The 21,222-nt window shown below is 48.3% G+C and overlaps 1 protein-coding gene and 1 long non-coding RNA gene across 2 annotated transcripts; one reads left to right on the top strand and one right to left on the bottom strand.

The window, feature by feature from the left end:
• Nucleotides 1-3,132: 3,132 nt before the first annotated feature.
• On the bottom strand, nucleotides 3,133-10,810 carry HOXC13 (homeobox C13). Its single transcript, XM_002823330.4, has 2 exons — nucleotides 10,002-10,810; nucleotides 3,133-4,685 (listed from the first exon to the last, which is right to left on the bottom strand). The coding sequence occupies exons 1-2, from the start codon at nucleotides 10,732-10,734 to the stop codon at nucleotides 4,429-4,431; spliced, it is 990 nt and encodes a 329-aa protein (XP_002823376.1). The 5' UTR covers nucleotides 10,735-10,810; the 3' UTR covers nucleotides 3,133-4,428.
• LOC129049321 (uncharacterized) lies at nucleotides 10,001-14,307 on the top strand. The gene is made up of 3 exons (XR_008512349.1): nucleotides 10,001-10,173; nucleotides 12,280-12,472; nucleotides 13,269-14,307. It is a non-coding gene; the product is annotated as an uncharacterized LOC129049321 (long non-coding RNA).
• Nucleotides 14,308-21,222: the final 6,915 nt, after the last annotated feature.

Raw genomic sequence — 21,222 nt, 5'->3', positions numbered from 1 at the left:
TGGCCCCCTCCTCCTCCTCCCAGAAGCCCCTAGCTCCCCAGGGCCCCTCAATGCTCCACCAATGCAGGTCTAGATACACATCTGCCTGAACCACTCTTGGAGTTTTCTTGGGGGTGGGCTCCAATACCACCCAAGACAGATCCCGGCAGATCCTAGGGTGGGGAGTTCTCTTTTGAACAGATGGAGCCACTGAAGGGGCTGCCTGCCGCATGGACCCCACCTCCAATAGGAGGGCTGTTCAGAGAGATAGCGGCTGCCCCAGGGGCCTGCCCCTGCCTTGCACCCACACTGGCCTACTGTCCCCACACTGCTGACCCAGCCGCCTGTGGATCAACCCCAGAAGCAGATGGTCTCAGGAGCAGACAGTCATGGAGGGATCTGCGGAAAGAACTGCTGCCCTTGTTCTCTCCGTTGGGTTCGGGCTGTGGGACTGCTGGCTAAAAGGCCCATTCTGCTGGGCCTCTGTCTGGAGACTAAGATGTGGGCGGGGAAGGGTTTTTCCTCCAAGCTCAGCAAAGAATCTCTTGAAGCCCTCTCTGGCAGCCCGGGAGAGTGACCACTAGATGGAGAGTCCTATGAGGCCTTGGCTGCCTAGGCCTCCTAGCTCTGGCCTAGGGAGATAGGGGAAGTGAGGAGTGTCATCAGATTATGAGAAAGATAGCAGGAGTCTCAGTCCCTCTGTGTGTCTGCGTTTCCACACAGAGGTTTCACCAGCTCTTCAGATCACCCTGTACCCCTGGTACCCTCATATTTGCCTTCACACTTAGTCTTACTTTTAACACAAACACTAGGAGACTGGCCTTGGAGAGAAAGACATATTAGAGACATGACTAAGAGATGAACTATCTCATAGAGTCCCCAAAGACAATCCAATTCTTGGGAGAAGGAAAGGTAAGAGATCAACACAATCAGAGTTGTGTTGAAGAAGAAATCCTTATTCAGGGAAAGAATAATACATTTCACAACTGTGCCTCCCCAAAACACATGCTCACACACACTCACACAGTGTTTGCTTACTCTTATGGTAAAGTCATATCCAAATAAGTCCAGGCATGATACTCCTCCAAAATAAATCTGGGTATATTTAATGCACCACATGAGGGCTCACAGGCTCTCAGGAACTGCGGTCCTTGTTAGGCTTACCAGTGTCCCAATGCACCAGTAGTGAGCCTGCACAGGCTTTCCTTTTTCTTCTTCTTCTCCTCCTCCTCCTCTTTCTTCTTCTTTTTTTTTTTTTTTTTGAGACAGAGTCTTGGTCTGTCACCCAGGCTGGAATGCAATGGTGAGATCTCAGCTCACTGCAACCTCCACCCCCGTGCCCCCCACCGGGGTTCAAGAGATCCTCCCACCTCGGCCTCCACAGACATGCACCACCATGCCAGGTTAAGTTTTTCTATTTTTGGTAGAGACTGGGTTTCACCATGTTGTCCAGGCTGGTCTCGAATTCCTGAGCTCAAGCCTCAGCCTCCCAAAGTGTTGGGATTACAGGCGTGAGCCATCGCGCCTGGCTCCTCTTCTTTTTTTTCGTTATTCCCTTCTAGAGCCTTAGGGTGGTTCCCTCAATATGGGATGACTACCTCATACGATTATATATGGGTTTGTGTGCAGAAGCAGAGGGATTCCTCAGAGAACTCTAGACTTCTCTTTAATCAGAGACCCCAGTTTCCAGTTTGCCTACAGCTGTGCTTGGGACTACCCAAAGCAGTCAGGAAGGGTGGAGTCATAGTAACAGAGCCCCAGGCCTCTTGTCCACTTAGTTTCTTTTTCTGACCAAATACACACACTCAGTCTCCAACTCCTTTCATCTCAGGGGAAACCCAGGGATTTTGGGAGAGAGGTTGGGATGGTGGGTGGGGAGAAAAAGGAGAGATGGAATTAAGAATTAACCTTATTCCTGGAAATTCACCTATTCTCCCTCAAATCTCCACTTTACAGCGTGTGGCTCTCTGGCAGTTAACCCAGAGTTGAGACCCAGAAGAACAGCACCGGCTGCCACGTCAGTAGCAGAGCCTCCACAGAGGGCAAATTCTTCAGGTTCTTTTTCTCTCAGACTCTGCGTGTGTGTGTGTGTGTGTGTGTGTGTGTGTGTGTGTGTGTGTGTGTGTGTGTGTGCGCGTGCGCGTGCGCACGCGCAAAATGTGCATGTGTTTATTCCCCAGGAACATTTATTTAAATGAAATTGTTAAATCTTCAGCCCCACCAGGCAAAGGGAGAACAGAGAATTCTGATTTCCAACCTGACATCTCCAGTGTTTCTGTGTCTCAGGAGAGGAAAAATATTATATATAAATAAAAATTGCTGCAGTAAAGATTTAATCTGAGATAACATTGTTTTAGGCTATATTGCTTTTAAAAAGTCTTTTAACCTGACAACTTAATGATCTCATTAACTGTGCCAGATAGGGAGATAGGAACTGACGCAACCAGGAAAACAAATTAGTGGCAGCATCTACATAGGCTCCGCATTGCCTAGAAGACTGGGGTTCCCAGGAATACAGAGAGTAAAAGTGGGATTGGTTTGGCAAACTGGGGGCCAAAGGGGTCCTAGCAGCTCAGCCTCTCTACATAGGTTAATTGGGGGGGAAGAAAAGAGTACAGCCAGGAAAAGCTGAGCTTGAAGCTGCCCCTGGCAGGCTATGCTGACTCCATCCCAGCTCCAACTCCAGTCCTGAACTGGCTGAAGGTATTTGGGGCCCTCTGGGGCAATAGGCACGAGGAGCCTAAGGTTAGTTCCTCACTGCTGCCAGCTGCCACCACATTTACCTCAACCAGTTCTCAGCTGGGATGCTACTTTCTCAGTACCCAGAACCAGATCTGAGCCCCAATTACTAACTGAAGTGACCATCAATGTATTTTTGTCACTGCCTCCAGGACTTTCAGTCACCAATTACGTCTTTCCTTCCTCAACAAACACTCATCTAAGTTGGGCATCAGGATGGGAAGTTTTCTCCTATATAGGTGGTATAGATAACTCAAAAACTTAAGTGGAGCAAAACAAGGGTTTGGAATCTACCCAGCTGGGAGTGATGTCTATACTCCTCCCTCTGATCATTCTGGCTGAGTCAGGGCATAGTAGACTGTCTTGAAGAGCCAGTGGACAGAATAGACTTCAGAAAGAATCTGAGCAATAAAATCAAGGCAAAAAAAGATATTTTATTTTAAAAACATGTTTGTGGGTTTTTTTTCCTTTTTGCATTCAGTACATTGTCATTCAGATATCGCAATACTATATACAGATACACAACATTTAAAAAAAAAAAAGCCTATTCCTGATGAACATTTCAAAAGAACACTGTTTTGTAATGCACCAGTGGGAAGGGAAGAGGCAAGGGGCCCCCACAGCACCAAGGTGGCCTTTGAGGAGGGAACCGTTAGGCAGCATCTACATTTAGCTAATTGAGGGCCAGATCTTCTTGCCTCTTGAACTAGATCCTCTAGCTTTCCTCTGGAAATCAGTAAAAGTGAAAGTGTGAGGAGTCCCTCCTGGGCTAGTGCCTTGATGGAAAGGTGACTGGAAAGGGACTTTGTTGAGGGACCCACTCTCCATCCCCTTGGAAGAGATGTTTATCCTTAGAAAAAAGTCCTGCTTCTGTACCTGGCCTAATCCCCAACCTTACCACCTAGAGGGAGAAAAAGAGAGGAGAGAGAAGCCCTATTTAGCAGCGTGGCTGGAGTCTTTGTCCTTCTTGGATTTCCACATGTTAACTGAGAGAGCAGAACAGGGGAGGCAGTGGGGCAAGGGCAGCTCCCACCTGGCCCCAAGAAATGCAGTTTCTTGGTTGGGATGGAGTGTAGGGACTGCGTCAATGCGTTTACGGAATTCCAGCTTTTACGGAAACATCCATAATCCAACCACGCTGCCAGATCCCTAATAATTATCATGAGTATTAACACAACTTTTAAAATATGCACAGAAAATCTTTACTGGGAAATCTTGCCTAAGGAGTGGGGGAGGGACAGCGAAGGACAGTATGAGCTGGACAGATCCTGCCCCTAAGCTGCGCCCTTAGGGAAGGTCCTCTAAAAGCCTGGTCATAGGATGAGGCAAGACTTGGGGCCATTCGGGATTCCCCAACACTGCTTTGGTTGGAATGATTGGGCTCTGCGCTGCCACCGGACTTTCTGGCAAGGTGAACGCAAGGATGAGTACAGGTCGACAGCCTTCCTCGCACGGCCCACTTGGGACCCATTTCCAAAGCTGTTGAAGCCAAGTGAGTCCCATCTGGATGGGGGTGGAGGCTGGGGATGGGATAGGGAGTTGGGGATGGCCCAGCAGCAAGGCCATGGAGCCTCTCTGCCTCCGGGCGGCGCGGTTCTTCTCTCTCCCTAACATTAAATACTCTTCTGCACCCGCGCAGCGTCTTTTCGTGGGTTCGGTTATGGTACAAAGCGGTGACATAAATAGATGGGGCAAGCAGCGGGTGGGTGGTCAGGTGGAGTGGAGATGAGGCGCTTTCGATTTGCTGACCACCTTCTTCTCTTTGACCCGCCGGTTCTGGAACCAGATGGTTACCTGGCGCTCAGAGAGGTTCGTGGTGGCGGAGATGCGCCGGCGCTTCTCTTTGGTGATGAACTTGCTAGCCGCGTATTCCTTCTCTAGCTCCTTCAGCTGCACCTTAGTGTAGGGCACGCGTTTCTTGCGCCCGCGCCGGTAGCTGCTCACCTCAGGCTGCAGGGGAACCACGTCTGCGGGGAGATAAGGCAAGCGGGAAGAAGTGAGGCACGCGGCTGGACTGGGATAGAGGACCCGAGGCTGCCTAGGCACAGAGTTCTGGCAGGGGCTCAACGGGGCCAGAGGATTGCACTGCATAGTGAATCTCCCTAATGCTTTTCATTTCTGTTATTTTAGCAAGACCACAACTATGGTGAGGCCACTGGGCTCGAAGTTTAAGGGAGGGGGCGCCAAAAACTCAGTAATCAAGACGATATTTTAATGCAATGTTTAAAAAAGCAAAACGAATACAAAAACATTCATGATGAACAAAATATCAATTAAAAAATAAACATGGGTTCGGTATTACTGATTTTCTCTTTTGTTTCAGGCCCCAATATGGCTCTTCAATATTAGGATCCTTGTATGCTTAGAAGGGGCCCTCCAAATTCCAGCCTGGCCTGCCATGCTTGCAGAATTTCAGATATTCAGAAAAATCCCTCCTTCCTGCAGTTAGATCGCTTGGGTGCTTATTAGTTTACATTCTGCCGCGTTGTCAGAGGAAGACATTCTGTTATATATTTCAGGGAGGGCACGGCAGGCAGGCGGTCAGCTTCAGTGGGCCCAGACCACTAGATGGGTCTTCATGCCTTTGGACACTGGCCCTGCGTTAGGGATGTGAGGCACAGATAGAAGATAAGTGTCCAGGTGAAGCCAGCCTGCTTGGAGGTCCACACTCTAGGAATTGGGGTCCAATCTTGTGAACCACCTAACAACACACAAGGTGGGGGGTCCTGAACCAGAGATATAGGGAATCAGGTGTCCCTGGAAGTAGGGGGTCCACACTGCAGTCCCACCAAAACAGTGGGACTCTCCATTCCTTCACAGCTGAAGGAAACTGTCTACATCTCTTGCACCAACCATAACCCTAAACCCTAGATGCCTGTCATCCAAACCAATACTACCAGTTCTGTTTCTTTAGGCTCTGAGAATTTCACAGAAACTAAAACCAATATATATCACTTCTAACTCAATTTTCTACTCCACCCTCATCCCTGTCAATAAAGGTCACGCAACACTTTCAAGGGGAAGTAGGGGAACTAGGGAGATTATCTGGATAGGTCAGCCCTCAATTTTTTCCATGTAATTATTAGACTTTAGGTGAAAGCTAATGAGGAGGGCTGAATATTTGGGGTTTCCCCTTCATTCCTACCACCTTTTGAAACTATAGACACAGCCCAGAGGGAAGACACAAAGTTCTTTCTGAAATGTTTGTTCCCATCCCACCCTCACAGAACACTTTCCCTGTACCCATCCCCATTGGGTCTGCTTTCTCTCAGGGACTCTATACACAATGGGAAGAGCAGTGGTCACAGTGAGACACAGGGGAAAACAAAATACTTAGGAAGAAAATGGGAGACAGGGAGTCCAATGGCCTCATTTGACTGTCTTCTGGTGACAATTTCTCAGGAAAACTGTTGGACCTGGCATTTTTCTCTGCCTCTGTGAGAATAAACCATGATTTTAAAAAATAACCTAAAAAACAAAATAACTCTATTTAAACAGTATGGATCCTTTAGATTAAAAAGTATTTGTTTTTGAACAAGACCTTTGTCTTTAAATCTCTCAGTTCTCAAATTTGTTTTACTCTTACAGAGGTAACCATGATTTGGGAAACTGACGATTTGTTGACAAGAATAAAATGAAAAGGATAAGTAGTGATACCATGAGTTTGTTGCTTTTGTTGTTGTTATTGTTGTTTTTAATCCTCAGAACATTTTTTCAGGATTATTTTGTTAAACTCATTTTACAAGATCAGGAATCTGAGGCTCAGAGTGGGTAAAATAACTTAAGTGGCAGAACCAGATTTTAAAGCCAGACTTTCTGACTCTTAAAATGATACAGTAAGTTTTAAAATGGAAATAGGCCAGCTAATATAATCCAGCTTTTAAAACACCTCCTTCTCCCTGGAGAAGAATAAAGTAGGGTAAAGGTGGGTTTTTGTTTCCGAATTAGCCAGATAATTGTCCCTAATTTTTTACTTTACTTTCTTTAAACTCTCACAATTACCTATCCAATTTTGGTTTCCTAAATTCTAGCTCTAAATTTCCAATGAGATTTAATCAACCCTAAAAAAAAATCAGTTTAAAAAGTAGACAACCGGTTTAAACTGGTTATTTTTCTCTATAGGATGCCAAGGATTGATTTAGCCAATTTGTCCTGGATCAGACCAACTGCAGGTTGGTTTGGCCTCCCAGGGAAATAACTCCAGTCTTGCCTTCTCAAAGAAGCCCCCTTTCTTTGTCTGCTGCCTTATCTGGAAAGGAAGTGGTATGTAGAGATGAAGAAACATCTAGTAGCTTAGACTTGGAGATGTGCGTACACTGCCGAAAGTGAGTGGGGGCTTAGTTATTAGTCTTACAATCACCCCTTCCCTAGTCTCCCTTCAGATCACATACACAAATGACTTCATGCCTGGAAACCTAATAGACACCTTTGAGGAGTAAATAAAAATCATCTCAATGCTCAGCCATGGCTTTCTTTTTGGGCTTGGGGGCCCCTGTGTTCAGCTCCCCACAGCCCACCCACTCTTGACCACCCACCCCCCACAAGCAAGCTCTGGGCCCTGAAGAGTGCCTTGTCCAGCTAGAAATCCAGCTTGCTACTCTTCCCAAATCCAAAGGCTTGTCAGTGAAGACTTCTAGTGTGGTCCAAAGAGCCCACTGTTTCTTTCTCCCTCTTTCTCTCTCCTAAACCCCATCTCTCTTTTTCTCCCTTTCTGATTCTCTCCTGGAATTTCTGCTTCTCTCTCTCTCTCTCAAAAAAAAAAAAAAAAAAAAAAAAAAAAGTCTACACTCACCATAGGGAGAGAAAAAAAAAAAAAAAACAGAGCAATAAAACAAGAGTCTGTATAATTGGGAGAAGGAAGAAGCCACAACACATCTTGGCCCTAATTATCTGGATCTTGCTGAACAATTGCCTCCATCTCCTACACCAGCCCAGACTACCACAGATGAGGTTTCTCAGAGCCAGAGGCACTGTAGAGAGACAGCAGTGTTTATGCCTACATGTTGCCGAACAAACCACAATTGCATAGACAGAGTTATCTTGAAATCTCACTACTTCTAAAAGATCTCTGAGTGGGTAGAAAGATGGAGGGTGTCTGAAGATAATTTCTTATTCGTCTGCCTCTTGCCTGTACCTCTGCACTCACTGAGATACATCAGCCCAATTCTATTTCCACACGGGGATTGTGGGAGCACATAGCTGCTGAGGCATGCTAGGTTTTATATCCATTTCCATGCCATAATTTGCAAGTGTATTAAATCTCAATTGGGATTTTTTTTTATTTCAAAGATATTTTTCTCTAGGAGGCTGTGATCAAAAAAGTATTTATTTTTAGTGGAGGTTTTTTTTTGTTTTGTTTTGTTTTGTTTTTTTCCTAGGAATCTTTGAGATGTTTATTTTGCTCAAAGATATTTCTCAGCTTCTCTCCAATCCTTCACCCCTACTCCACACCACATTCATACATAGAACAGCTCCTTCTCTTCTACCTCTTCACTCTAAACCCATTGCACATTGCTCTGGGCCTGTGCCCCCATCCACAGTGGGTTTGGTGGGTACCTGCTCCCTTACCCCTTAGCCCCTTGGCTAAGCCCATTGGCTTCCCTGCCCCAGGAATTCCTGCTGGACCCCAATTTCCTAAGAAGCTTTGTGTTTTGGTGAGATAATTAAAGGGCCATCTCTCTAAAATACATTGCTGTATTATGAAAATGTGAATTGTCTTTCTAGAAATGTATTATGGTATATTTCATATTAGGTAGTTAATGAAAGAAATCATATTATATAAAAATATTATAGCCAATACAGGGTAGGTCATGCATAATACCGTGTACTAAAATTGCACCATCCTTAATTCTGGCAATCAGAAGTCAGGGTGCCTAGTGTAGGTCATACCCTGGTATTGAGTTGTGTTATACTAAGTAATTTCATAATATTCACAAGAATGTTATTTGCTACACTCTCTAATATCATTCAGTATTTTTTTTTTAAACCACCTACCTCTGCTTCCAATCCAATTCCGTATGCAGAGGAATTTCAGGCCCACCCTTAGGAGGTCTTTGGGTCTATGCTTTCCAAGGAAAACATCCCTGAGCTTGGCATGTGGAGCTGGTCAGGGAGCTGGGCACTATCGGGAGACATCTGTGGCTGCCCTGGGCCCTCCACCCCCAAAGACCTCTGTAGGCATCAGAAGGGAGAACGCTCTCCCACTGAGCTCTGCTTACAGGGAGAACAGACTCAAATGCTGGACTCCCTAGACCGGAATCCTGATTTCTCAGCACAAGGCAGGATCCAAAGCTCTTGGTGTGGTTTTGGGAAACCTGGGACTGGTCTTCTCCGCAAGGAGAGCGGTGGGATTTACAGGATCCTTTCTCTCTTCTACTGGAGACGGAACAAGAGCGGAATCAATTCTCCCTTCCCATCCTTAGCCAGACAAGACCAAGGGGTCCCCAGCCTGGGTCTGGACTCCAGAAGCCCCTGAACAGGTCTTCCTCTCCCATTTCTCATCCCCACGCCCTTCTTTCTGTGTTTGGGGCACCAATAACTAACTCTCTTTCTCGACCACATATGGGGGAGTTGGCAGTGGAAATGTCTATAGGTTTGAGCTCAATATACCAAAGAGGCAAGGAAAACTTTACAACACGGGGGAGGGATTCTGGCCTCCTCTCCACTCCCTCTCCAGAGATTTTGGATCTTCTGTTCCCTCAACAATCAGGAAATTCGTGGCCAGATTTTTAAAATAAGTCAGGAAAGGAAAAAAAGAAATCTCACATTTCTGTAGACCCCAGCAAATTAGTCCCCTATTTAAAAAATACTGTCTAGTGCCTGAACGATCCTGCAAATTCTGTCAAAGAAAGTGGGGGTTCTTATTCTCCCCCCTCCCCAGTTATTCGGTGGGTTGGGGGTTTTGTCCTGGATTCCAAGGCACTATAGGCCCACCCCGCCCCCATCCCTGGCCCGAAGCGGGTTTAGGGGCCAAGAGCCCGGCGGGAGGCTGGAGCCTGCAAGGGGAGGCGGAGGCGAGCTACCGGACGGAGCAGAGCCGGCGGCCCGGCTTTAGGGCGCCTGTGATTGCTTCATTCTCGGCCGGGCAGCTACAGAGAACGTGTCGGAGCAGATTTCTTCCCCGGCGCATTCCTCAGTGCAGCTCGCCCGGCCGGCTCCATAGGCAGCCCAGCCGAGCGGGCGCGCCGGGGCCAGACGGCGGGGGTGGCTGGGGCGCGGAGCCCCGGGGCAGGAAGGGTGGGGAGGGGTCCCCGGCGGCGGTGGCGCTCGGGTCCCTTCCTTACCTGGGAAGGGAGACTTCCAGAGGTGGGCGGACTGAGACTGCTCCTTGGAGCAGTACACCTGACTGTCCCAGCCATTGGAGAGAGCCCAGTGCTGGTAGCCTTCGACCGGGATGAGCGCGTCGTGACGCGGCTCCGGGTGCCCGCTGATCCCGGGCACCACCGACACGTCCAGGTAGCCGGGCATCGCCTGGTAGGAGCTGGCGAAGCTGGGGTAGAAGGCGAACTCCTTGGCCCTAGAGGACAGGTCGTCACCGGGCAGGGCGCCCGACGGCTCCGGATATTTATCGCCCGGGTGGTAGGCGCAAGGCTTCTGCTGCAGGTTCACGTTGTGCGACAGGCGGCAGCCGTAGTAGCTGCCCCCGAAGGGGTAGCCGTAGCCCAGGGTGGCGCTGGACGAGGTGGGGGGTGCGGGCGGCGGGGCACACTGGCGCGCCGCCTCCGGGGCCGGGATGTCCGTATAGACGGCGCCCTGAGGGGCGCCCAGGGGAGCCGGCGGGCGGCCCAGCACGGGGTGCGGAAGCAGGTCGCGGCAGTGGCTGGCCGGGCAGCTGCTGCCCAGACCATCCATGCTCGGGGCTTTGCCGGGGCTCGCTCCGCTGCAGCCGCCCCCCGCTCCGCCCGCGCTGCCGCCTCCTCCTCCGCCGCCGCCGATGCTGCTCTCCGCCGCGCTGTCCTCATAGACGTACATAAGGCTCTCCGGCCAGTGTGGATGCAGGAGCAGCGAAGTAGTCATGACATGATCTGCTGGAGCTTTTTAAAAACTCCACTTGCCAGAGGCAGCGAGCTAGGGAGACACCTCGCTCCTGTTTCCCCTCCCCCCATTCCTCCCCTCTTTTCTCTCCACCCCTCCCCTCCTCCTAGTGCTTCCACCTCCCTCCCTACATTCCCTCTACGCATGCGGAGACACTTCATTAAGAAATCCGCCGGCTCCCGCTCTCCACCTCTCAGCACCCCTCCCGCGCCCACGTGACCCGCTCTGCGCATGTGATGCTCCGGCCAGGTCTCCTGGGGTTCCCGCCCCTCGAGGTGGGGCGGGGCGAAAGGAAAAAGGTCTCTGCTGATTGGATCTCAGGTGGGTCAAAGGAGGCGGGAGCTGGGAGATTTAAAGGGACAGGGAGACGCCCCCGGCAGGCCCCAGGGAGGGAGGGGGGGGGAGGCTGAATTTGGCCGACGCAAAGGGGTCTAGGGAGGAGAGGTCTGTAACTGGGCGCCTCCGCCTAGGCATAGGATGTGCACCGGGGAGACAGACACCCTACCCCCAAGCCGATCACTGTGACTGCTCAAGTCTCTGGATTGGGGCTTGAAGCTAAGGGTGGGGAAGAAACCAGATTTTAAAAAATAATAAATGAAGATAATAGAAAACAGTCAGGAGCGCTCCGGCCCTGGCAGCTCCCCTCCGCTCGCGGCTGGAAAGAACCCGATGCTGCGTAGCGAGCCTTTGATGCTGGGATTGTGTTTCCATTTCCTACCTTCAGCCACTTTCCCCAAAACTCCAGATGTCTGAAAAGGACGCTCTCCTTTACCTCGCTGGATTTTTCTCAAACGGAGAGGGGTGTGACAACCCCCAAATACAGAATTCATCACCTGGGGCAGGGGATCGAGAGGCAATGGAATATACTCGGCAACAAATGGAGAAAGAATAAAACGAGAGAAATAAAAGCAATAGAATAGACTGATATTTCAATGTGCAATAGAAATAAAAAATCTCAGAGTGAGATTCTTCAAAGAAATGCGGGTGGTGGGGGCGCAAGATTCAGCCTGGGAAAGCTAAAAGCCCTGGATGCGAAGGAGAGCGCCCTTTCTACAGGTATACAAAAGAAAATGTGGAAAATGGGGGAGATTCAGTGCTACACCTTTGGAGGGACCTCTCTCTGGCGCCACTCTGGGGGACCCTGCAGAACCCACCTCTGCCCTCAGGGGCCTGGGTTAAGCCACATCGACACAGTCCCCAGTTTGAATACCCGCACTGGAGCTCCCACGGCTTTCTTAGGTCACCCTCTTTTAGTGAGGGATAGTTTCATGATCTAAAACTGCCCCCTATTTCAAAGAAAAAATTAACACCAACTTACTGATTTTTCAAAAGCTCTCCCTTCTTTCCTCCCAATCTCCCAACTTGTCAGGAGCCTCAATAGAGTCACCCCTTTCTGAGGGAGCATCTCCGTGGAATTGAGTCAAGTTCCCTTTCAGCACAGGACCTCCCTGAGAAATCGTAATGAAGAGAGAAAAATAAGAGGGGAAAGGGGCTGCAGCGTTTCCTTCTTTCCTGCCTCTGCCACAGGTTTTAAATGCTGAGTGCTCGTGTGCAGCCAGCGCACAGGCCATGGCCACACAGCAGCGCCTCGCTCAGCCAGACCTACTGCACCCCTCAAGTGGAGAACAAATGGACAGGTCTGCAGAGACTCCTTTGGGCCACCTCCCTCCTCTTCGTGGGGAGAAGGTGGTGTTTGACGGTTGAGAGCACCCGGACATCCGTGAGTTAGGATAGTAATTCTTATCTGCCTGATCTTCATCCAGAAGAGTCAGCTCAGAGTTCAGAAAGCAGGCTGCGGGCTGGGCTGGCATTAGGAGGCAAAATACACACAGAAAGAGAGTTAAGACATAAGGAGACCAGCTCGAGTGTGCATTGAGGGCAATGACGGAGGGGCGAGGAGAGATAAGCCCAGTGGAAGATGGGGTCTTGCTGGGAGCCGGCTCTGCTAGGAAACTGCTTATCCTGCTGCTGGACTTCAAGGTCAAGGTAAAACGAGGAGAGCAAACAGGGCCTGGCCAAGTCTAGACTGGGTTGTATGACGTTGGCCCCCTTGCCTAAGGCCTGGCTGGTGGGGGTGGGTGGGTGGGGACGTCTGCCTTTTTCCAGCCGCGGGTAGTAGAGGTGGAACCCAGATCCTGGCCTCCCCTTCTGTGAAGTGCTGCTCCCAGGTGGAAGAACTGGGGCGCTGTGGACAGGGTTCTGCAGGGCTGCCAGGAGAAACAAAGGGCCTGAAACGTCCATCCCATTCTTGGGGCTCCCTCCCCGGTCAGGCCCAATGCCGGACCCGTTTTCCGCGGTCCAGGACTCAAAGACACGTCCCCAGCCTTTGGGAGTAGGAACCAGAATGGCGGGAGTGGGAACCAGAACGGCGTGAAGGATCTGGGTGCAGGGCGGCCAAGCAATAAATAAAATTAATAGTATGGTCTTTTCCGGGTTTATATGAGGGCATTAACTATTCCTATTGCAATGAGATATAGATTTAATTAACCCGGCAACTTTACAATTCCATTTATTAGGAGCACTATGCGGCCAAAATTTAGTGGCGAAAAGAAAGAAAGGGAACCATAGTCCTCTTCCTCAAGAAGACCAGCCGAAGTAGTAGGTCCCCAAAGCAACTTGGAGGAGTGGGAAGGCTGGAGGGGAAAGTATGGGCTAAGGGCGCTAAAGGCGGCTGGGGAAGTCCGCGTGCTCTGAACAATTCCCTCTTCTTTCGCTTGGTTCCCCAAGACCTTTCGCGCCTGCAAACGCAGTCTCCAAGTCTGGGGCGCGCCGGGATCGGGAAGGGAGGCGCCGAGGCAAGAGCCTGCAGGAGGGCGGTGGAAAGTAAAGCCTTGTTGGTTAATTACCTTTAAGCCTGGGGTGGTTTCTTCCCCCTCCCCCGAAAAAAAAAGTGGATCTCGCTGAGACACAAGTAAAATCAAATTAAACACTCCAGGAGAATATGCACCACTAGAAACGTAGTAATTACATCTCCAAGGCGATCTCGCCCTAGAAAGCCTTTCCAGGGCCTGGCGCTGAAACCCTCGGCTGCGGTGCTCACCCGGGCTCGCCCCGCCGGCCTTCGGGGATCAGGCAGTGAGGTTTGACTGTGGATGAAGTTTAGAGAAAATCCAGCTGCTGGTATGCGGAGAAAGAAGGAGCATTTAATTATATGGAAGGAAAATGGAAAACGGCTCCTCAGCCTCGTCGGGAAGCCCCGGCTCTGCTCCCGGCTGCTTTTTCAAAGGGACTTCTACAACCGCGGAGCGGGAGGAGCCACTCTGCCCTCAGCTACAGCCCATGAACCGAGCTCTCGGCTAAGTTCAACTCTGAAATGTTTTCTTTTAAATGCTCCAACACAGAAAGGAGATATTTAATATGCTTTTTCACGGGAAGCGTCTGTGTATGTGTGTGCGCGCGCGCGTGCCTTCCTGTGAGTTTAGGGATGGGTGCAGGCTGCCTGCGCCGTTTCAGCACACGGCCTTGTGGACACAGCCCAAATGTGTTCCTAAAGATACCCAGCTCTCTGCCTAAATCCTATGTATGCAAATAAAGGTCTCTGCTTGTCTGTCTGTATACACTTTTAATTTACATATTCTTCCTACCCTACTTACAAAGACATCCCCCAGGAAAATATAGAAAAATGAAGACGCAGATGTCTGTGTCTTTTTGAAGTTGAGGGGTGGAATTCATGCCCCACTGTATCTAAGACGAAGTCAGAGGTGTAACTTAGCAACATTTGCAAGCGGAGGGTGCAAGCCTGATGCACACATTTGAGGGCTTCAATGCTAGGCTAGGGAAAAGGATGAAAGAAATGGCTTTGCTGTGTCCATTATTCAATGCCCAGATTTTCTCCTCTGAAAATTAGGTGTCAGATGACTTCTCTCCCTACAGCCCTTTTCTCTGTTTCCTCCATGGGTGGGGGGGGGGGCGGGAGGGGTTGGAGCTTAAAGCGCTGAAGCTCCTGCTCCCCCAACCCGCTTTTAATGGGAGAAATTCCAGTTTTAAAAAAGGAGGGGGTGAGTTGAGGCTGTAGGAGAACAAAGAGCCTCACCACCATGGGGTCTGGATTCTGGCCCAGACTTGGGGCCTTATAGGGCAGGCAAAGGATTTGGGGGCCCTTTCCTGTCCCAGGTTCAGGCTGCCAATGGAGGAGGAGATTTGTGGAGGATAGAGGAGGACAGGGCCTGAGCTAGCCAAGAAAGGGATGTTTGAGAGAGGCCACTTATAGGAAGGGATTGGGGGTTCAGAAAGGGCATATGAGGGGGTATACCCTTGAGGGTATGTCTGTGTGGGAAGACCTTCCCACATGCTTGGAGAAAATCCTGATGGGCTGCAGAGGGTGATATTGGTAGAGAAGGAAAGAAAACTAGCTGATCCTGGAGCTCCCTGGACCTGCCCAATACCCTCCCCTCCTTTTCCAGTTCCCTCCACTTCTCTGGGCTCCAGGAGGTCCAGGAGGTCCCTGCAGCCATGGACCCTGCAGACATGGATGCCACCTCCCAGGCTCCTGGATCCCTCTGGAACCTGCTCTACTTTGATCTCTCTACTCCCACAGCCCAACCTCTGAAAAGGGCCACTAGGCCTCTTCTACTAGCTTGGGAACTCACCCCCTGGACAGCAGCTGCCATCCTGGCATCTTCCACCTTTAGTGTTCTCCCTCCCTAGGCCCCCAGCTTGAGGGAAGATGGGAGCAGGGTAGCTGAGGCATCACTTTGCTCCTTGTTTCAGAGTTTTCCGCTCTTAAACCCAAACTTGCCTACCTCCAGGCCCCACTTATTTTCCTGTGGTAGATTTCAGGGAAATCCATTCCTCTCTGCTGCCTAGTTAGGACTTGCAGAGCTGGCTGAGGTTTGGGGTCACTCGGAAGACCTTTTCCTCTCTGGCTCTGCAGGGATCCATACAGGGGGTCCAAGTTTAGGCTATCACCAATCTTCTCCTACTCTCTCCTCCAAGATGCCCCCAGCTGCAGACTCTGATGGTAGTGTACTGGGTTTGGTCGGGGCATGTCAAGTGGCCCCTTCCGTGGAGAACTGTCAGGAAGCCTCCTCTGGTGGCTTCTGGAGTCCCCAACCCCAGTCCTCTTTCTTTCACAGCTTCCCCGCCCTCCTAGCCCTGCCAAGCTCATCACAGAGCCCCTTCCCCAATCCTCCTCATCCCCTCCTTCCTCAGCCCTTTTCTAGCCCTTACCCCACCCACCTCCTTTTCTTTTTGGGCAGTATCTCAGTCTGTCACTTGGCCCCCTCCCTACTCTTACCCTTCATTGACAAAAGAAGTTCAGGGAATAAACACAGAGTTAAGAAATTAGCAAAGTATCTCCTCCCGCCTTCTGGCTTCACCACAGCCCCTACCCCCACCGTGTCCTCTACTGGGGGAAAAGGCCCCCTGTCCCCTTCCCTTCCCACTAAACACCCTTCCCCTTTTAGGAAGCCCTTCAGAAACAGACAAATAAAATCTCTCTCAGTTTTAGGGCCTGTCTGAGAGGGAAGTCCAAGTTCATTTTCAAGTTAGACAAGAGAGCTGAGGGGGGATGGGGAAGAGATGGAGGAGTATTTGCTGGGAGCTGAATTTGGCTTCCTCGTAGAGACCTAACAAAAGCCCCTTTTGGTCAGAAAGCCAACAAACTGAATGCCTGGAAAAGGTATTTATCACTTTCGATCATTTCCTTCATCTTTTAAAAGTTTAGGTTTGAGGCTCCTAGAAGGCAGGCAGACCAGCCAATCTTTTTTTCCTTCTTTTAAAAGATTTCCAGTTACTTTAAAAACAGATATGGAAAATAACATTTTTCTTAGGGCAGGGAGGGGATGGGCCTCAATACAACAGTCTTCTGGGTCAAAGTGCACTGGTTAACCTGTCCCAAAGAATGACCAAATACAAAAGGCATAGCCGAAGGGCCGAGCATTTCACCTCTTATGAGGTGAGGGGCCTCCTTAGTCCCACCATGGTGTGGGAACTGGAATTTGGGGGGGTCTTAAAAGGGAGATAATGGAAGGAATATATATATATGTGTTTCATCACAGGGAAGAGGAAAAATTATATCCTAGACGGATCACAGCCTAGCTCTCTCCATGACCAGACACCTCAGCAGTTGCAGCCAAAGCACATTCTAATATGAAAATCACTGAGCAGAGCACAAGAAATTAAAGGACTTTCAGAAGATGCCTCATCGAAAGAAAGAAAATTTAACCCCTCCACTTCCAAAAGAGAAGGAAGAGAGACCCAAGGCTCAACTAAAGGGGGAAAGAAACACCTTTTTGCTAAAATGACTAACCTTGACTGGGATCTATGGAACAAAAAGGTAGAAGAGAGCTTGTATATTTGGGTATCTGGGACAAGATTCTCACTGGTAGTAATTAATTAAATCATCCTAAACGTATAAAATTTGGTACAGTTTTAGTGACTGGAGGGAAACTATCACTCTGATATCCTTGGGGTTGGGGACTGTTAAACTTTCCCTCTCTCACTGCCTCCTCCCTCTCATCCAAATTTCCCCCCTTCAGGGAGTATTTAGCGGCACTTTTTAAATCTTAGCCATGGTGTTGCCTTGTACATGCAGCAAAGCTGATGAAATCTAAGGAACTAGAAAGGAGAATGGGGGCATTCAATTTTCTTTTTCCAAATATTGGAATTATGCATTCATCTGCACAGTCAGAAAAAATTTAACTCAGATCAGAGGAAATATCTTTCAAGGCAAAGAGACCACCCCAGACACCTCGAATTTGATAGTCTTTAGCATTTCCGGGGAACATGATTGTTAAGTCCTGGTTTTTGGACAGTGCATATGCTGGGGAACATGTGTTAAAACAAGTATGCATTGTGCTTGTGTAGTATGGAGACATTTGTGGGTGTTGTAACAGGGGTTCTGGTTGGGGCAGGCTGGTGAGGTGGACATGAAAAGGAAGAAAACATGGTTAGACTGTGAGCTTGGGAAAGACCCAACTGCTCTATTCAAAGGCAGTCATCTCTCCTTAGGCTTAACCACTATAAGCAAATAGCTGGGAAAGAAGAACATCCTCAAATTTGCAGAGCTGCATTTCTTAAAGCCCAAAAAGAGGGGACCTTGTGCAATTCTTCTCCTACTCCGAGGCCTTGGGAGAATAGTCTGCTATAGCCTGTATTTGTGATTTAAAGCACTTGTAGCTCTCTTTTCAGTGCTTGGCTTATTAATGAATTTCCCTCCAAAGAAGAAATACAGATTTATTCCTCTCATCTATTATAGACTTATTTCTAGACAAGAAAGTATGTAATATATGTTTTGTTTGGTGTTATAGGAACTTCAGATAAATATTAACTTAAGAAATGTGTCCTCAGATACCCATATCCATATAATTAAGATTACCTTATTATCCATATAACAATCTTACAATTTTTAAAATAATATATTCTTTGAATATGACAACATAGTTATGTTTAGTTAAAAAGTTTAAAGGCTTTAACTGTGTTTATGCTCACGCTGAGATGGGGGGAGGCTTGACCAACGTATAGTTCTGTGGGTAAAGATGTGTATTAGTACAGATGTTTTGTTAATGCATTTCCATTCATGTTGTTTTCTAATGCAGTCAGCCATTAAACGGAAATGGTATGTAGGTATATGTAAGTGCAGAGATGCTTTTTAGAGTTATATTTTTAATAGATAATAAAAATACCATGTCTAAGAGAATAAAAACACCATGTCTTTGCTGTTGCTCCCAGACAATTCTCTGGGAGAATTTTTCTCTTAGGCATTATTTAGCGGCATTGTGCTCCTGAAACCAACTTGCCATCTCGCCAAACTTGGCAGGACGGGGGGGTTGGCTCTGTTCTTTCAGCGCAATTTTCTTCCACAGATTTTGGGATTCGGGTCGCTTCCGGAGCCTGGATGGCGATTCCACTCAGCCTGAGGAGTCACGGCCGCCTGGCTCCGCCAGGAACTCGGCGCCAGCATCTAACTCCTTCTCTTCCTTTTCCTGTGGATTTCTCCCAAGACAGAGAGTTCCTTCGTTTATTTTAATATGCTGGTTTTAAAATTTTACATATAGTAATTGTTTAGTATTTTATTTCACTAACCCAGACCAAGCTTCTTGGCGAAAGCCCTTCCCCACAAGACAATAAATGGCCGACCAGAGAGCGGCAGGATGAGCGCCAGCACTAGGAAGCGCCCGCTCCACTGCCCGGTGCTAGAGCAGGTCCAGTGGGGCAGGCATAGTCACACACGCAATCCTGATTGATGCCCTGTGTGCACGTTATGTGCACCTATTGCTGAGCACACAGGTGGATACATTTATTTGTGGGGGTAGGAGAGACTCAAGTAAGCTCCTGGAGAGCTCTGAGTGTGTGGGTAGACAGGGGACTCACCCTAGGGCCTGGGCATTCATGAGCATGCTTGTATGAACAGACGCGGAGAGGAGGGTCGGGAGCTAGGTCCCTGTGCCTCCAGAGGGACACATCCTGACCGCCAATTTCTCTTCGCAACATCCACTGCCAAGACCAAGAATCAGCCTTCCCTTTCTTCTCCCTTCACAGGTCCCTGTGGAAAGGGGTCCTCCCAAATGGGGAAACAAAGGAATAAAAAGACTATTTTCTGTTGTTTATGCCCAGTTTTGGGGTAGGGAAGTGTGACAAAGATAATCATACACCTATAAAGATTTGTCAAAGAAGGTTGAGTGAATCTCAGGCACAAAAAGAAATGTGAGGAAGTAGGAGGTGCTGGGCAAGGGCTGGGAACCAAAGGGAGAAAAACCATGATAATAGACTTCTGAAAAGCTGGTTAATCTTAGCTGGAATAACGGCAAATGAAGAAAGCAAATTATTCAGCTCTCAGGAATCTTATTATTAATTTTGATGTGGCTGTGTATTTGTTGTCATTTGCTGAATATAATACATATGAAATGGCATGGTTATGTCTTACGCAGAAGCCTACAATGACAATATGCACTTACAGTTGGTCGTGTTTCAAATCTACTTCTAAACTTGGTGCACTGGGGTCTACAAATTTCCTATTTTAAGTCTTATCTTTAAAACGCTTTGTACTTTAAGTAGTAGGGGCAAGATCATAAACAGTGGTGAATTTTTCCTTCCAAATGTTACCAGTAAGAAAAGCGGATTCACTACCTGTCAAAGTTTAGCCTCACCATCACCCTTGAAAAAAGTTTCCCCAATGTGGTTAATCCTGGGAAGAAGAAAGCCCAACCAACCCTCTCCCCGTCAAACATGACTCCGCCTTGATCCTTGATGACTTGATCCTTCAGGGTGTCTAGCTCTGAGTTCAGCCTTTAGGAAAGTGAGTTCTTTGTAAGGTCTGGAAACACCCACTGCAGTCTCCTGGCTTCTCCCGGCTCACTCATCAGGTTGTGAAGCCAACAGGGGATCACAGATGCTCTGCCCGGTACACCTGGAAGACAAATCTGAATTTGTAGTTTCAAGTCGAGTTTCCACCTGAAGGCTATGTGGGTGATGCCCCAACTTCACTTTGCAAGTACATATTCAGCTTAAAAACTATGTGGAGGAGTCTGGTCCTACCCAGCTATGATCTTCTTGGAAAAAAACAAAGAACAAACAAACAAAATGGAGCCCAAATATTCTTTCTGCCAAGAAATAAAATTTTTCATAGACACAAGTAGAAACCCATGTTTGTTCCCTCTTCTCTCTCTTTCTCTCTCGTGTATATACACACATATATATACACACACATATATGCATTTGGGTGACTTGATCTAACTCTATACATTTTATCACAACAGATACAATATCCTCCAGGAAATAATGCCCAGGAAGGCGACTCTGTCTTTCTACACAAGGAAAAATGCACAGAAGACCCATTTCACCATCTTGGAGCGCTGTTCTCTATTAGATTTTCCTTGTTTCTCTCTCTTTTTACTGTCCAGCGATGATGAGTCTCCACAAACAATCAGAATTTGCATTTTCCTGAATTATTCAAATAATCGAAAGGTGAGTGACGGGAGGAGGACTTATCTGAATTGTTCGATAATTAACCTTTCAGGATTTTTATTTTATTTTATTTTATTTTATTTTATTTTATTTTTTATTTTATAATGCAGGATTAGCGTTGTTCCCTATCCCCAACCTCAGGGAGAACCTTGAGGCTGTAAACCCGCCTCACACAGTGGAGCCTGGAGAATGGGGTCCATGCTATTTGAACAGGGAACATGTTTGTAATAACTTCAAAATCTACCTTGGTTACAAATACCTAGGACAGTGAGGAACATCCCCACCCCGCACCTCCCTCTCCACCATTTCTTCAACCTTTACTTGGTAGCTTCAGCATCAAGTATCAAAAACTGTGGGGGAGAGTACTCTTTCTCCAGGTCGAGAAGGCACCTCTTCTTGCACTCCCTGACCTAGCCAGCTCTAACGTGCGGGCTTATTCTGGGGGAGCTTCAGAGGAAAAGCCGGGGATGAGGGTCTTAATCTCGCTCTAGATCTTTACTTGCAGAGAGACGAGTTACATTGTTTAATTTTCTTCTCTACTTGGGTCATTCAAAGAGCTCAGGA

Source organism: Pongo abelii, chromosome 10 (genome assembly GCF_028885655.2).
Source record: "Pongo abelii isolate AG06213 chromosome 10, NHGRI_mPonAbe1-v2.0_pri, whole genome shotgun sequence".
NCBI classification, from domain to species: domain Eukaryota; kingdom Metazoa; phylum Chordata; class Mammalia; order Primates; family Hominidae; genus Pongo; species Pongo abelii.
The sequence above is the reverse complement of the archived record's forward strand: the minus strand, read 5'-3'. Positions and strand labels throughout refer to the sequence as shown.

Coding starts and splice junctions, on each gene's coding strand:
- HOXC13 (XM_002823330.4), bottom strand. CDS start 10,734: ATGACTACTTCGCTGCTCCTGCATCCACACTGGCCGGAGAGCCTTATG. Junction 4,686..10,001: donor CTGGAAGTCTCCCTTCCCAG/GTAAGGAAGGGA, acceptor ATCTCCCCGCAG/ACGTGGTTCCCCTGCAGCCT.